The sequence below is a fragment of the Mchenga conophoros genome, linkage group LG1 (genome assembly GCF_057382185.1).
Source record: "Mchenga conophoros isolate Kocher_MC1m ecotype Shallow Benthic linkage group LG1, M_conophoros_male_GT1.1, whole genome shotgun sequence".
Classification (NCBI taxonomy): Eukaryota; Metazoa; Chordata; class Actinopteri; order Cichliformes; family Cichlidae; genus Mchenga; species Mchenga conophoros.
In genome coordinates, this window is record NC_140526.1 from 36,574,513 (window position 1) to 36,590,623 (window position 16,111).

At 42.7% G+C, this 16,111-nt stretch overlaps 1 protein-coding gene across 5 annotated transcripts in view; it reads left to right on the plus strand.

Moving 5' to 3' along the window:
• The window catches only part of LOC146583734 (C-myc promoter-binding protein-like), a 90,242-nt gene that overhangs the window by 60,339 nt on the left and 13,792 nt on the right, over positions 1-16,111 (plus strand). For 3 of the 5 annotated variants that reach the window (XM_085276612.1, XM_085276603.1, XM_085276622.1), the window contains 9 exons: positions 1,368-1,500; positions 1,943-2,149; positions 2,779-2,907; positions 7,128-7,269; positions 10,876-11,004; positions 11,307-11,399; positions 12,558-12,677; positions 12,949-13,098; positions 14,187-15,370. In XM_085276612.1, the coding sequence (XP_085132738.1) occupies positions 1,368-1,500; positions 1,943-2,149; positions 2,779-2,907; positions 7,128-7,269; positions 10,876-11,004; positions 11,307-11,399; positions 12,558-12,677; positions 12,949-13,098; positions 14,187-15,370 (2,287 nt within the window). The remainder of the gene's footprint in view (positions 1-1,367; positions 1,501-1,942; positions 2,150-2,778; positions 2,908-7,127; positions 7,270-10,875; positions 11,005-11,306; positions 11,400-12,557; positions 12,678-12,948; positions 13,099-14,186; positions 15,371-16,111) is intronic. The other 2 variants (XM_085276630.1, XM_085276640.1) reach the window with 1 other exon arrangement.

Genomic DNA, 16,111 nt, shown 5'->3' on the forward strand with positions numbered 1-16,111 from the left:
AAGCTTAAGATTTACAAACAGGGAAGACAGTATACCTCTTTAAGCATTTGGCAGGTTGTGGCTGCTGCTGCACAAAAAAATTGACAGATTATGGATGAAAGGCTGATGGCAGTCATCTTTCATCCATAGGCTGACTGCCTATGTTATCTTTGCTAATTAAATGATAAGATAAGATAAGATAAGATAAGATAGAACTTTATTAATCCCTCGGGTGGGTTCCTCTGGGAAATTCGACTTCCAAAAAAAGCACAGCAACGACCGAAGTTACAGTTACAGAACTGTTATATATATATATATACACACACACACACACACACACACACACACACACACACACACACACACACACACACACACACACACACATATATAAATACAGAGACAAATATAAATAAAATATACAAAGGGGATAAATAGAATAAATAGGAATAAAAAATAAAAATACAAGTGAATTGCACATTTCAAGTATTGAGTCTATTGCACTGTTGACTATTTACAAAAAGTATTGCACAAGGTATTGTACAGTGTGTTATCTTTCCTGTACAAAATGAAAATAAACAAGTACGACGGGAAAATTTGGGTTTTAAACAAAAGAGTGTGTAACATTTCCTTTGTTAAACATTCAGGTTTTTAGGTTTATTAACAATTTGGCTTGACTGAGAGGACTGGATTTGTTCCATAGTAAAATGAATCTTTCACTTGCCTAATAATTGTGCACATGGTGTATATAGTATTTTGTTCTAGTTTCATTCTGTGATGTCTGCATGTTTTTGTTTGCATGACATTTTTGAATAACAAAGTCGAATGTTGTGCACAAATGACGAGTAATATTTGTTTTAAATTTGGAAAGAAATACAAATATGCTGCTGAGTACAATCCTCCTACTAGATGTCCTTCCTTGAGATGAACTGGAAATTCTCACAGCTAACAGCAGGGAAAAATCTGAACAATAGATTAAGTTTCAATTTGGTTAGTTCTTTCTTTTCAATAGCTGACTGAGGACCAGCAGGAGTTGAGCTGTCAAAGTGAGGACCAAGACTGAACTCTGCTGCTGGACCGTGTGGAGCTGAATATTTGTATTCTGCAGTCATGCCTCATTCTGAATAATTTATTATTTTTTTTCAGAAGCACTTAAGTTATGTCCCAATCATAATCCATAATGACCAGCAGTTTTCCACATTTTTTTATTAGCTCTCTTTGTAGACAATTACAAAAAAGGTTTTGTATTGATGTCACTCTAACCTTGGAAGCAACCATTCCCCACAGGGTGTTTAGGCTCCAGCCTGATGGATGCCAACCCACTTTGTATGCATGTAAATAACTGTGTGCCCTCTTTCACTAATGTGTGAATGTGTGTTTTTCATTAGGTATGATGGTTTCCCAGTGTTGAGTTTAGATCTGTTTGACCCCATGGAGGGTCTGCAGACGCCCTCCTCCCGCCTCGCTGCCAGGCACAGCTGTCCCACCAGCCCTGCCCCCATGTTTAGACGCACCAAGCAGGTCAGCACAACAGAAACATGTTTTTTGTAACACTGCAATTTATGGGTTCATTTGGATTTTCATACTGATTTATTTATGCTTATAAATAAGGCAAAAATACATGCTGCTTTACCTACACGTCCAAACATGCTCCAAGAATCTCCAAAATTTTACAAGGCTGATAGCAAGTAAGACCATCAAAAAACATTTCCTTTTACAGAGTCAGTATTTAAAGTTGATACTTGATAATTAAGCACACAGTACTGAACATCTTCAAGCAATCCACAGATTTAAAAAAGATGCAAGTAGAAGTTTTTGTCTTGTTGACATGGTTTCCTTGCAGCTTTTTCTGACATGAGACAGTAGCGTAGGTAATTTTCATTTGCCATTATCTCCTGTGTGAATTCGACATGTCCCCGAGACCGAATTATGCATAATTTCTGCTTCTATTTTTCATCCACAGGAGATCAAATCAGCCCAGAAGATTGCTAAAAAGTACTCATCCATTCCTCAGCTGTGGTCCAAGTGCCTGCTGCGTCACTGCTACGGCCTGTGGTTCATCTGCCTGCCAGCATACGTGAAGGTGTGCCACTCCAAGGTGCGAGCGCTTCGCACAGCCTACGACGTCCTCAGGAAGATGCAGGCGAAGAAGCTACAGCCCCCTGATGAGGTACATCAGCTGTTGCCCCAAATTACCTGCTAACTGTTGATCATAGACTGTGTATGAAACTTTGACAAAGCCTCCAGATCTAAATAGTGAAGCCAGTACAGAAGTGCCGTAAACATGTATTTTCTCTAACTGTCGGGAAGGAAAGAAAAGTCTACACTTTTCTGATGAGTTTATAGACTCATTTGCTAGTTTTAGATCATGTGGAATACAGCATGAAGTAAATTTTTCATGTGATGGTACTCATGGCCTCTGTCAGTGCGCCCCAGGGTGGCTGTGGCTACAATGTAGCTTGTCATCACCAGTGTGTGAATGTGTATGTGAATGGGTGGATGACTGGTTGTGTAAAGCGCTTTGGGGTCCTTACGGACTAGAAAAGCGCTATACACATACAGGCCATTTACCATTTATTTACCATTAGTATAAAAAAAAAAAGATATCCTTGATTGCTCGATTGTGTGATTACAAAGTTGCCAGCCTCAGTTACACAGTCGTCCACTCCTCACTCATCACATCCAGTTTAAAAACAGTGGGAGATTTTGTTTACAGTCTTTTGATTCAAGATGTCCAAACACACTTGCACAGTCTGTTTTTCAGTCTGTAGTATTTCTGCCCAAACAATCCACATGCAGGTCTGCTACCGGGTTCTGATGCAGCTGTGTGGACAGTATGGGCAGCCTGTCCTGGCAGTGAGGGTCCTCTTTGAGATGAAGAAGGCTGGAGTCCACCCCAACGCCATAACGTATGGTTACTATAACAAGGTACAGTGGTACTGCTGATGATAATGAAGGCAGAACTTGTGTGAAATTAATCTATCAACAAATTTACACTTTGTTGTTTTAAAAATGGATAGGCTATGACTCTCACTGATATCAACTGCTCTGCGTTGTCTAACGGATCCACGTGAATGCTGGGACATGCAAACACTGTTGCTGTCCTCCCTGCTCCCCTGAGCTTGCCATCTGTTTTGTTCGCACATTATAAATAATCTGCTGATTTTACTGCAACTTTAACTAGTGCATGGACACACCAATGACAGCCAACTGGCAATTTATAGAGCGACTGTCAAATAAGAAACTTGTTTTTTGTCAGCAGTGATGGATAAATGTGCAGACTGAGGCAGAGTAATAAAAGTCTGGAGAATTGGTTACTGTAGAAATCAATCAGGTTACCGGCCACATTATGAAAAAAGTATTTGTTTTAGTAAATGTCATATTTAATATGACTGAAGGAATAAATAAAAGCAAAGATTAAGATGCAGAGAGGAAATGACCTCTGAGTGACCTCTGAAGCCCCAGATTGAATGCAGTTTCTCAAATTTGATCTTCTGGATAAACATAGCTTAGGAATTTGGATGATAATAAGGCATACTGATTGCAACCTTGTTGATTGTTTATTCATGATTCACAAGCAGTCGCATAAATAATTGCATTCAGATAATCACACTGCTGTGCTCATTGCACAGTCAGTAAAAATCATCTGTCTCTTGGTGGCACTCACAAAGCAGAGGCACTTCATTGTAGCAATGGCTACAATGGCAAACAGACACTCAGATTCAGATAAAAGAAAACATCGCTGACATTTGCGGCTTACCCCCAAGGTTGTGTGACACGGTGTGCGATCACCCGCAGGTGTCAGGATGAACCACATCCCTGTTATCACTGTAACCTGCCCCTGGTCTGCTGAACCAGGGAGCATAAAAGTAAATTGGCTGATGTGGGAGCAGACTGTCAAGAGGCAAGGCTGCAGTAAAGGTTACTAAGGGTAGTGTTTTGACACCTGAGAGGATCATATTTTCCCTTAGAAATAGATGGCCTGGAGGCAGGAGGTGGCAGAGTTGTACTCTGGCACAAGCTTTGTGTTCACAGTTACAGGTGGGTTTTCTTCCTCTTTTATGCTTCTGTAGGTGTTTGAAGTCCAAGTATGGGAATGAGAAATCTGCATAAGCATGCTTAAATATTAACTCTGCCCTTCATTCCCTATTAAATTCATATAGTTCCATATAAAAAAGTAAAAAAACAGCAGAACCTGAGGTGATCCATAGCTATAGAAAACTAAACTGAAAATAAAAAAATAAATACATTTAATTTAAATAAATGAAATACTTGAAGTTGCCCAGGGCAGGGGAGCATGCAATGATCTGTACCTACAGTGGGGCAAAAAAGTATTTAGTCAGCCACCGATTGTGCAAGTTCCCCCACCTAAAATGATGACAGAGGTCAGTAATTTGCACCAGAGGTACACTTCAACTGTGAGAGACAGAATGTGAAAAAAAAATCCATGAATCCACATGGTAGGATTTGTAAAGAATTTATTCGTAAATCTGGGTGGAAAATAAGTATTTGGTCAATAACAAAAATACAACTCAATACTTTGTAACATAACCTTTGTTGGCAATAACAGAGGTCAAACGTTTACTATAGGTCTTTACCAGGTTTGCACACACAGTAGCTGGTATTTTGGCCCATTCCTCCATGCAGATCTTCTCGAGAGCAGTGATGTTTTGGGGCTGTCGCCGAGCAACACGGACTTTCAACTCCCGCCACAGATTTTCTATGGGGTTGAGGTCTGGAGACTGGCTAGGCCACTCCAGGACTTTCAAATGCTTCTTACGGAGCCACTCCTTTGTTGCCCGGGCGGTGTGTTTTGGATCATTGTCATGTTGGAAGACCCAGCCTCGTTTCATCTTCAAAGTTCTCACTGATGGAAGGAGGTTTTGGCTCAAAATCTCCCATTCATTCTGTCCTTAACACGGATCAGTCGTCCTGTCCCCTTGGCAGAAAAACAGCCCCATAGCATGATGTTTCCACCCCCATGCTTCACAGTAGGTATGGTGTTCTTGGGATGCAACTCAGTATTCTTCTTCCTCCAAACACGACGAGTTGAGTTTATACCAAAAAGTTCTACTTTGGTTTCATCTGACCACATGACATTCTCCCAATCCTCTGCTGTATCATCCATGTGCTCTCTGGCAAACTTCAGACGGGCCTGGACATGCACTGGCTTCAGCAGCGGAACACGTCTGGCACTGCGGGATTTGATTCCCTGCCGTTGTAGTGTGTTACTGATGGTGACCTTTGTTACTTTGGTCCTAGCTCTCTGCAGGTCATTCACCAGGTCCCCCTGTGTGGTTCTGGGATCTTTGCTCACCGTTCTCATGATCATTTTGACCCCACGGGATGAGATCTTGCGTGGAGCCCCAGATCGAGGGAGATTATCAGTGGTCTTGTACGTCTTCCATTTTCTGATGATTGCTCCCACAGTTGATTTTTTCACACCAAGCTGCTTGCCTATTGTAGATTCACTCTTCCCAGTCTGGTGCAGGTCTACAATACTTTTCCTGGTGTCCTTCGAAAGCTCTTTGGTCTTGGCCATGGCGGAGTTTGGAGTCTGACTGTTTGAGGCTGTGGACAGGTGTCTTTTATACAGATGATGAGTTCAAACAGGTGCCATTCATACGGGTAACGAGTGGGGGACAGAAAAGCTTCTTACAGGAGACATTACAGGTCTGTGAGAGCCAGAGATTTTCCTTGTTTGAGGTGACCAAATACTTATTTTCCACCCTGATTTACGAATAAATTCTTTACAAATCCTACCATGTGGATTCATGGATTTTTTTTTTCACATTCTGTCTCTCACAGTTGAAGTGTACCTCTGGTGCAAATTACTGACCTCTGTCATCATTTTAAGTGGGGGAACTTGCACAATCGGTGGCTGACTAAATACTTTTTTGCCCCACTGTATGTCACATGTCAAAGAATAAATAAAGGATTTTCATTCAGCATAAATGCGACATTGCATGATCAGTGAGAAGAGCTTTGACATCACAGCAGCAAACTGAACAGGTTTTAATGTTTGCAGATTTTTGGCCTCGGTGGGTTAGACAAACCATACCAACTGTTCTCTGTCATCAGTGCTCTTTCATATGGATCTGTCTTTGCACTACACGAGGCTGGACTGGGTTCATAGTCAGACTGTTATATCAGAGTAAGAAGTCAGTCAATCTCATTTAAAACTAAATCTCATTTATCTTTTAATTATGTAAAATGGGATATTGTTTTCAGCCAGTTCAACTGTCAGTATGAAACTAGAACCAGCAGGTGATGAACTTTACAAACAGCTGCAGTGTTTTAATTAATGAGTTCCAGAGATGTTAGCAGAGGGATTTTCTTTTAGCCCTTGGCAGAAATGGGGTATCATTTCCACTTGCTCTTCTGTTTCTTTTAAACTAAGCCCAACTAAACGGTCTGCTGCCTGTAGCTTCACATTTACTGGAGCAATATGAGGGTCATATTCTTCCAACTACCCTCACGAAGCACAATTCACAAAATGTCAAGCTTTTTTTTTCATGTTGCTCAGGATATCATCATCGATGCCATTCAGTTCAGCCTAAAAAGTAGTTCTTCCTTGAATACAAAATGTGGTTCTTCTCTAGCCCTCTTGTCACTGCTGACAGCTCAGTAGTGCGACCTTATTTAATGAAATCTTCTGAACCTGCATACAAAAAACGACGGTGTGATAAACCCAGTTCTGTTCGGCTGCGTATCACTTTTCTTTATTATTATTGTTATTTTTCCAGGGAGCCCCCCCCCCCCCCCCCCAATCAGCCTGTTGAACGTGACTTGGTCACCAACAGCTGCAATTCTGCTCTTCTGATCTTGAGTGTGACTGTAGATCTAATACCAGTGCAGTTAATGCCTTTGATGAAATATTCATTCAAGATGGGTTTATATGGAACAGAGATCGGTCCTATTTCAGTTCAGTCACTTCAAAATATTCAGTCGAAATAAATTGAATCAAGTCGGACGCTCGTCAGACTTGTCACGCTCATTTAGGAGAAGAATATGAAAATATTTTATTTTTGAATTAATTTGGCAGCAAACATTTTTCTTTTCATGATATGATAGGAATCTGTTTCCCCTCCTGATGTCATCCTATCCTCACATCTGTCCTCATTTTCTTTGTCCTGCTCCTTGCCCAGGCGGTACTGGAGAGCACATGGCCCTCCAGCACCAGAGGAGGATACTTCCTGTGGATGAAGCTAAGAAATGTCATACTGGGCGTGGCGCAGTTCAAACGGGCACTACGACGACACGCACCCCTCACCCAGAGCCCTCTGTCAGGTAACTGTGATCAGTAACAGTCTGCATTCCTGAGAAAAGAAATGTCCCTTTTTCTCTTATTAGTCTGTCATCTTTAATGAAGAGAGTCAGAGTCCTTGACCTGACACGTCCCCTGGTGATTTGCATTCAGTCTTGGAATACTGTTACTCCACAAGATCTGGATGTAACTAATCAAATTTGGCAATAAAGCAGTAAGTGTAGCATTGCAGGCAGAGCAGATGACACACTGAGCATGCAGCTTGCAGCACAAGAGCCACAGACTGTCTCGTTAGCATTTTTTCCTGCTTAAATCTACTTATGATTTCAATGACAAACATGAACACACAACCAAACTCCAGGAAAAATGCACTGCTGATGTTGCTTTCCAGGCTTGATGGTTAATTAGTAGCTCAGGTGCAGTACATTAAAGAGGACTGCAACTAAAACTAATGATGTGTAATACTCACATGCCGCTGCAATGAGCCGAGAAGAAAAGGAGCACTACTGATTTTTCTTCTCATAATAATAAAAACATCAGCAGTACATGCAAAACATCTGACTGTAAGTTCAGTTGGACCTTCTGTAAGCCCAAGCAAACTTCCCTCACATTTTTCTATCAGACTTGCCCATCCATGAATGTCAAGCTCTGAAAACAAATTCTACCTGTCCACCATTCCTAAAATTAAATTTGCACCTATATTACAGTTGAAAGGTGAAACTCTAAAACACAGCTATCTCAGCATGCGATTGAACTCCCCTGCATGCCAGTGAACACCTGCACACTCACTGCATGCTAATCCCCAGCCTGCTAATCCCTGCTTTTTTAAGATACTGCCTGTTAGCAACGGGTGCATTGTGTTCTTCTCCACAGTTCAGTGCTGATTCAGTCTGAAAGAGCCAAAGGTTCCTGTGTGTTCCCATTTAACAAGCACACACTCATCCTTGCACAAGAAGCACACAAGCCACAATTGCACTATATCTTATTTATAGTACACAACAAATTTCCATTACATGTGCACTGTCAAACAACTCTTTAGTCTACGCTAATAGCTAATTAGAATGAATCAATTTTATGTGCAACAGCTGAGCCTGTCTTCCTTATAATTAACACAAAATTACTAGATATTATCCTGCTAATAAATTTACAGTTTAGGAAATTTGGGCAAATTGTATAACCCAAGTGAACTGTTACAACCACTGTTTTATATAATTGGATTTTCTTCAAAGGGCCCGTGTCTGTAACTACTCGTGTGCAGTTGCCAACCTCAAAGAAATGTCATGCGTTCAAGCATGAAAATGGGAATAGGACATGTGAGTGAATTGGCAGTTATATGCAGTCTGTTTGTGAAAAAAATCTGTTGCCGTCTACATACAAAGAAATTAGGGCTGGGTATCGTCACTGATTTCTAGAATCGATTCAATTCCAATTCACAGGGTCCCCAAGCGATAAGATCCACGATTCGATTTAATTCGATTCGATTCGATTCAATTCTATTTGAATCTGGGAAATTTTGACAGTCAGAAATATTATAATTCAGATCAGTACATTTACATATTTTTGTATCTATAAAAAGGAAGCTGACACACGCAAGACTTTATCAAAGGTGTGAGCATCACAGCAGATGCCTTTGTGTCAAAGTAGCTGAAGATAAAACACAGAAAAACATGAAGGTTTTCCTGGCCTGGGATTTTATAAAAATATTCTGCAGTACATCAAAAAATGAAAGAAAACCATTAATCAACACATGAACATTACCTCTGAAGTTACAGCGGTTTTATTAGCGACACGGCTAAGCGTTTTGCATAATTTTAAAAAGTTTAAATTTGTTCAGTATTGAACGGCAGAAATTAGGTTTTCTTTTCGGAAGTATATAAAACGAAAAAAAAAACCTCGGCCGACAGAGCTGTAAACAACGGTAGACTTGTGCGTAACAAGCAAGCAAATAATGAAGAAAACAGATTTTTAGACGGGAAACTGTTCTTGATACAGAGAGAGAGTGAGAGAGAGCTGTGCATCGTGGTCGAAGCAAAACAGTAAAAGTAAGAACGACAAACATCAAACATGACGATGTTTATGTGAAGCGTAGTTTGGATCTTCTTTTGCTGCTGGTTCGGTCAATATTGTTTGGAGAGACATCAAACTAACAGCTTTAGAATCAGCGCATAAAGGGCGAAAACACAAAGCGTGGACCCGCAGACAGAAACAAACCCACCCCTAAAAGAAATTCCAATGAAGTACTTACATTCAGAGTTCAACCAGAACCTCACAGATTTGAAAGAGAAATTCCTCTAGTTGCTGCAGGACAGCATTTTTATTGCAAAATGATCGAGTGATCAGCAACCTTGCTTTTATATATGAAGCTAACCAGACTGCAACATGTTGGTAATCTGTCAGTTTTTACAAACTCAACAGCAGTTATTTGCAAAACTTTGCCAGTCTGCCTGAGACTGATTGCAGATTGTTTGGAGACAGGTTGCCTCCCACCAGGCAACCTGTGCAATCACCTTGCACTCATAAAGGGTCACCCAGATGTTGAGGGTCTTGCATGCTCAACCTCTGGACACCCTGCGGGTAGCTGCTACTACTTGGAATGAATCAATGAAAGAAACTCAGTGAAGCTCACCAGGCAGCCATGGATTTTTTTCTAGTCATGAGGAGGTTTCTGTCCTGTTTTTACTCTAGTGTGACTGAGCCATAAGTTAGACAGAAAATCAATTAAAAAATCTGATATAAATATACATAAAAACATGCAGAGGCTCATTTTCATAAACCATGACTCCTGTGTTATCAGTGGCACGCTATGTTACCTGATGTGTTAAATTTTATGTAATAAAAGGCAGATTGACAATGTTAGTGCAGTGCTGACTTCGTGCTGATCAAAGAAGCATTACGTATTCACGTCATCAGCTTTGTTTTTAATCTAGTCCCAAAATGCTTTTCAAAAAAAAATATTTTGCTTTGAACTAAGTCAGAGTTGCTGGAGTGAGAGAAATGAAGACTTTTTCATGGAAGAGAGAAAGAACATTTCCTGAAACGTCATGGTCTGGCTCCTATGGGTACCATTCAGTGAGGCTTCCAATTGAGGACCTGTGTGGTGTCTGTCTGACAAATTAGAGACTGACATCATCTCACTCAGTTGTGCATCGAGGTCTTCTTTATTCTTTGGTCAGTCAGTTTGTGCTGTTCTGTGGAGGCCGTGGTGCTCGTGCTGTATGAAATCTGTTTACTACATCAACAAAACTTAATGTCTTTTAACAAAAATCCTGTTTCAAAGGAAAAAGTCATTTGGACATTTGAGAATATAAATGAACCCACAGAGGCAGATTTTTCCACACACTCATCTAGCTGTGCCAATACAGGGGTGATGGTTGCTCAAAATGGGCATCTGTACGCCTGCAAAGATACTCCAGTGTGATTTTAAGTAATCATTAATTTTCATTTAAAATATTTATGAGTTAATTTTCATGAAATGAAAACACGTTTTTCTTTCCACCCACAAAATAATTAATTTTCTATGCAATCCAAACTGGTGTAATTGATGTAAAAAGAGGTAAAAATAGAGCGGCTGTGTCTTGTTGAGCTTAAACGCCACCAGCCTCCTTTAACGCTTTGTTGTTTTTGGGCAGATGGCAGCGACCTGGACGCTGTGAGTCACGGCAGCCTGGATAGCTCTGCCGACACTAACCTGGTCGAGCAGGGCCCCTACGCCGCCGACTCCATCAAAGTAGACCCCACTGATGATAGATCTAGCACAGGTACACTTCAGATGGTTGCTGCGTGACTCCATCTTTCAATAGCAGCCATCTTATTCAACATCTTTTTCTTTTCTTTTTGTCACCCTTTCATCCTCCCTCCTCATTCGATCCACTCACCAACTCACTTACTCCTCATTTCCCTCTTCGATTTACACCTCCCTTCCTCCGCTTCCTGTTTTTCCTCCTGTTAATCCTTTTGTGCATCCATGATCGCCGCCTGGTTTTTGCGGCTGTGGTTTCTGCTCTGCTCTGTCCCTAACCTGCCTTCACTCTGGCCCTGCCTGTGTTGCCCTCGCATGCAGTCGGCTGTAGGGGCGGCAGCTTGGGCACCAGGGCCCCGGTGGCGCACTCACACGGTGGGGGCTTTGAGCTCAGAGAAGCCACCCTCCACCCAGGTAAACCCTCTCTCTCTCAGTCAGCCTTGTCTGATTCTGGTTGCGTTTGTCTGTGTTATCTATCTTAGCTGCTCTGCAACATTTTTTATTTTGCTCGTCATTGTCACTGTTACGTGTTACTGTTTCTTGCTCTCCTCCCTGTGACTTCCTCTCCTCTTTCTTTCCTCCACTGTGTCATTGCTCCATCCAGCACATCAAAGTCCACTTCTATTTCCTTGCTCATTTTTCCCACGAGTTTTACTCTCACTCTCACTACTGAGTGATTTGTCTTTGTCAATTATGGCGAGTAATTATCCAGAGATGCATTCTTTTTGATTACGGAAATCATTTTAATCATGGAGATGGCACCTCAGCAGGAAGCGTCGCCTCGTGTGCATAAAGATTGAGAGTGAGACACAGCTCACAGCACAGCAGGTGGGAAGGACCTCCATGTGCAGCTAACTGGTTATTACTCTCCAGGATTTGGAGTTGTGTTACTCGCCGTCAGTTGCAAGTTGTTCTATGCTGTATCACAGCTGAGCTGTGCAGCCTCATGGTTTATTTAGAGGTGATTGCCACAAAGGCTCGTGTGGAGGATGAAAGAGGAGAACGAATCAATCAGCTCGTTGCCTGAGGACCCCGAAAACTTTTAGAGACAGATGGAAGCGTGAGCCTCGAGCCGTAGCAGTCAGAATCATTAGCAGCTGTAAAAATGCAGTTTGTTTTTATATGGTAACTGTAGATCTCTGCGTGCCTCGGGGGGGATTCCTTTATCCAGTACAGCTTAGCTGTTTTTTCTGCCTTCTCCCAGCACTAACAATGTGCCAGGCAGAACTGAGAAGATAAAGAGAAGAAAATGGCTCACTGGTTCATTCTCTCATAGATGTTTCATGTATCTCTCTTCCTACAGTGTAAAGCTACAGTAGATTCCTGTCCATGTAAGATTTTAGTCCCATAGCGCAATGCAGTGTATAGTAAAGTACTTGGAAGTAAAGGGCTTGGACCTCAACTTTGTTCTTGAATTGTCCCTCTGCTTACACTTTCCGTGTGTGTGATGTGTATTTCTGTGACTTTGTGCTTTACTAGGTAGATAATTAGATATTCAGATAATCCACTGCCTGTGTTTGTCCTTGTCTTTCACCCAAGTTGTACTCTTTTTTTTTTCCTTCTTTTTTTTAGGTGATCAGTCAGACTTGGGTTATAATTCCCTGTCAAAAGAGGAGGTGCGGAGAGGAGACCCCGCTGGCCAGGACTCTGCCCCTGACAAAGACGACAAGAAGGAGAGCGACTGCAGCTCCTGTCAGTATTCTGTCTGATCTGATGTCACCTGATATTCCTTTGCCTTTAACTGTGGGAAAAAAACCCTAACTTGGCAGCATTGTAGCCACGTGGGATTTCCCTTTCCTCTGCCTTGATCTTTCTGTCTCCTCTAGAGATGATTCATTCCTTTTGGTTTCTCATGAACATCAAAGCTTTCAGTTGTTTGTTGTCCTGCAGTTAATTTTTTTTAAAGAATGTTGGTGTGTTTTGTGCTGTGTGCATAAATTGTAATTGTTTTTCGTGTTTGTAGTGTCAGAGACAGAAAGTGCCAAGGGAAGCAAAGATTGCCTCCCTCAGCTTGACTTGGAGATGAGTTCTTCCTTCAGACCCCGTGGCATTGTTCGCAGCAGCTGTCCATTTGATGACTCAGCCTGTAAACCCAAGAGCTCCGCCAGCGCAGGTAGTTGCAAACTTTAGAGCTTAATGTCTGTGAAGGTTCTCAGTCATCGTAGTCTAAGGAGCTTGGAAAGAAAAGCGTCTGGACTTCTTTAAGTTGCTTGAAGACGTTTTACCTCTCATCCGAGAAGCTTCTTCAGCTCTAAGGGTCAAATGGTGGAGAGTCCCAGATTTAAACCCAGTTTCCCCCCAAAGAGGGACAAAGGAGGTCACTCTTTCGAGGATGCCAACATTCACATTTTGGACAGAGAGGACAGATGGTTTTAAAGAGGAGTGAAAGAAGCCATTTACGTCCACTGTGAGCGACCATCTTTGAACAGAGGCGGTGGTTTACGACACCAACTGTCTGCCATCTATAATCCAGTTTTGAGATCCCTTCCCAGACGCCTTAACACCCACTCACATCCTGGGCCATCTGACCTCAGGAAATCACATGATAGGGTGGGGCCAGGTTTCGCAATGAGCTCACCCGAAACCCTGGCTGATTGTGACCCACACCCGCTTTCACACTTTGGCTCATGTTATTAGGTAGAGGATCATCAGGGGGTCCTTTGTCCCTCTTTGGGGGGGATACTTGCACTGGGTTTAAATCTGGGACTCTCCACCATTTGACCCTTAGAACTGAAGAAGCTTCTCGGATGAGAGGCGAAACATCTTCAAGCAACTCAAAGAAGTCCAGACGCTTTTCTTTCCAAGCTCCTTAGACTTTAGAGCTTAATAGATTTTCTAATGTGGTACCTTAACTGTCTCTCTCTGCTGTAATTCACATTTCAAGGTTTTCTTTTTGGGATTTCCTCAATATAAACATAGGAGTGCCTTGGACAATTTACCCGTACTCATACTTTTATTTTGTGACAAACAGTTGAAATTATTTAGCTGTTTCAGTTCACAGCTTTATTTTTTGGGTGTTCCTTGTTGAAAGGCTCCTCTGTAGTTATAGTTGGTGTCTTTCCTCATGTGCACAAGCTGGACTGAGGCCATGATCTTTTCTCTAACATTGAAAATTAACAAGTCAAGTGATCTCACTTCCTTTGCTCACTCGTGCCATCTCCTGATACAAATGCCATTTTTCTCTTTCTCCCTGTCTGCCAGACCACGTTGCAGGTCTCCTCTTCACTACCTCCCTGGATGAGATTGGTGAGATTCAGACAAACAGTTTGCTCCGGAGACATAAGAGCACTCTGGAGGAGGTGGTGGGCAGCGCCAGCAGTGGCTCTGCGCTTGACTGGCAGGGTGTAAAGAGCCGTCGGCTGAGTGGTGACACTGTGGGAAGCAGTGGGAGTGGCACCACTGTCCTGGGCCTGGGCATGAGCCAGGGTGAAACTGATCCAGATAAAATCGCAGGACACCTGGGCGCAGATGCTAAAATCCTCGCTGGTGCCAACTTCACTAAGGCTAGGAGGCCTCATTCCCTGGCTCTGGGTGGGCTCGAGGGGGTAGCTGCTAAGTCACACGCTGCCAGGAGTAGTGATCACAGGGAAGTGGATGAGGAGGCGGAGCGGCAGGACTCCAGCGATGAGGACAGGAACAATACAGAGGCCATTTTTGATCTGGAGGATTTGGATTTCGAAAAGCCCTCTAAGGGGGCAAAACCTTATAAAAAAGCTGTTGAACGTAGCGCCAGCTATGGTGGTGTGAGCACCATGACAAACAGAGGCACTGTGAAGCGCACAGGTATTGAAACAGGCTACGACCCTCTCTCCCTCCTGGCAGCAGAGTCTGATCAGCAAAATGAGGAACGGTACACGGAGGGGGACCAGGCCAGCACTCCTAGTGCCCGGAGGCACCTGGCCAGGGAGATTGAGCTCTACATGAACCACATGGGCAGCCCGCTGAGCAGCCGCACGCCCAGTCTGGACTTCCAGGACCCAGCCAGCCCCGTCCTCCTCCACCATTCCTCACTCTCTGCTTCCTCCCGCAGAGCCAGCCTCCCCCACAGCTCCCCCCTCAGGACTGCAGGAGTGTCTCGCTCCCGCACCTTCCAGCCGCCGTCGCCCTCGCAGCCCATCTCGCGCCAACATCTGTGGTCTTCGCCTCCAACTCGAAGCTTGAGCACCACCCCCAGCCCGAGTCCTCGACCCAGCCCCTACAGAGAGAGGGCGGACAGGATGAGCCTGACGTCACCTTCACTCTCCTCCTCCTCTTTTGCTTTAGATACACTCCTGACGCCAACACTGGATGTGTTCAAGACCAGCATGTTCTCTGCTGGGAAGGGAGTAGCAGAGAAAGCGAGCCGCTGGTACACGCGCCTTGCCACATACACAACACCCACCAAGGTACAGAGTCCTGCTCTCTCTTTTCATTGAAAAAAATAAATATGGTGTGCTGACCACATACAAAATAGGCTTTAGTTTGATTTTGATATTTTAGAGAAAATTCACAGGAACCTCAAGATTTCTCAAAATCGTCTGGCTGACGCCACCATTTTTGTTTGTTTTAGAGTATTAGATGTGAATTTACACCCTAATTTTAAACCAATAATGTATGTTTTAAGTGAAAAATATCTCCAACTACTGTGCAAACGCCTGTAGTCTTATTGATAGAGAATCTGTACTTCTACACTGTAACAAGTTTGTGCCAGTGACTTACATCAACTATTAACTATTCTATAACTCAGCATATGAATGAGACCAAAGCCTGTGTGCTGCTGCCATCTTGTGGCCGTCCAGCAGGATTCTGTGAAATCCTACATTAGTAATTGTGTCATTGTGTTCTGCTCTTTATTATAAAGTTTCCAAAACAATAGAGAAGAAACACCACAAAACAAAAATCTCTCCCAAAGACAGTACATAATCTTCTCCTGCCATGTGCAAACTGTGTGAGTGTTCCTTTTGTGAGACATTTCAGAAATGTGTGTCCTCATTGGACTTTTTGAGACTTTCACATTATCCATGTGAATTCTTCCCCCTGAAAAACCTAAATAAATTGCACAATTTAGTAGCACAGTTTGTTGTTTTTTTGTTTTCTTTCATATAAGCAACTAAATATTGTACCTGTAGATTTGAGTGATTCGTGCT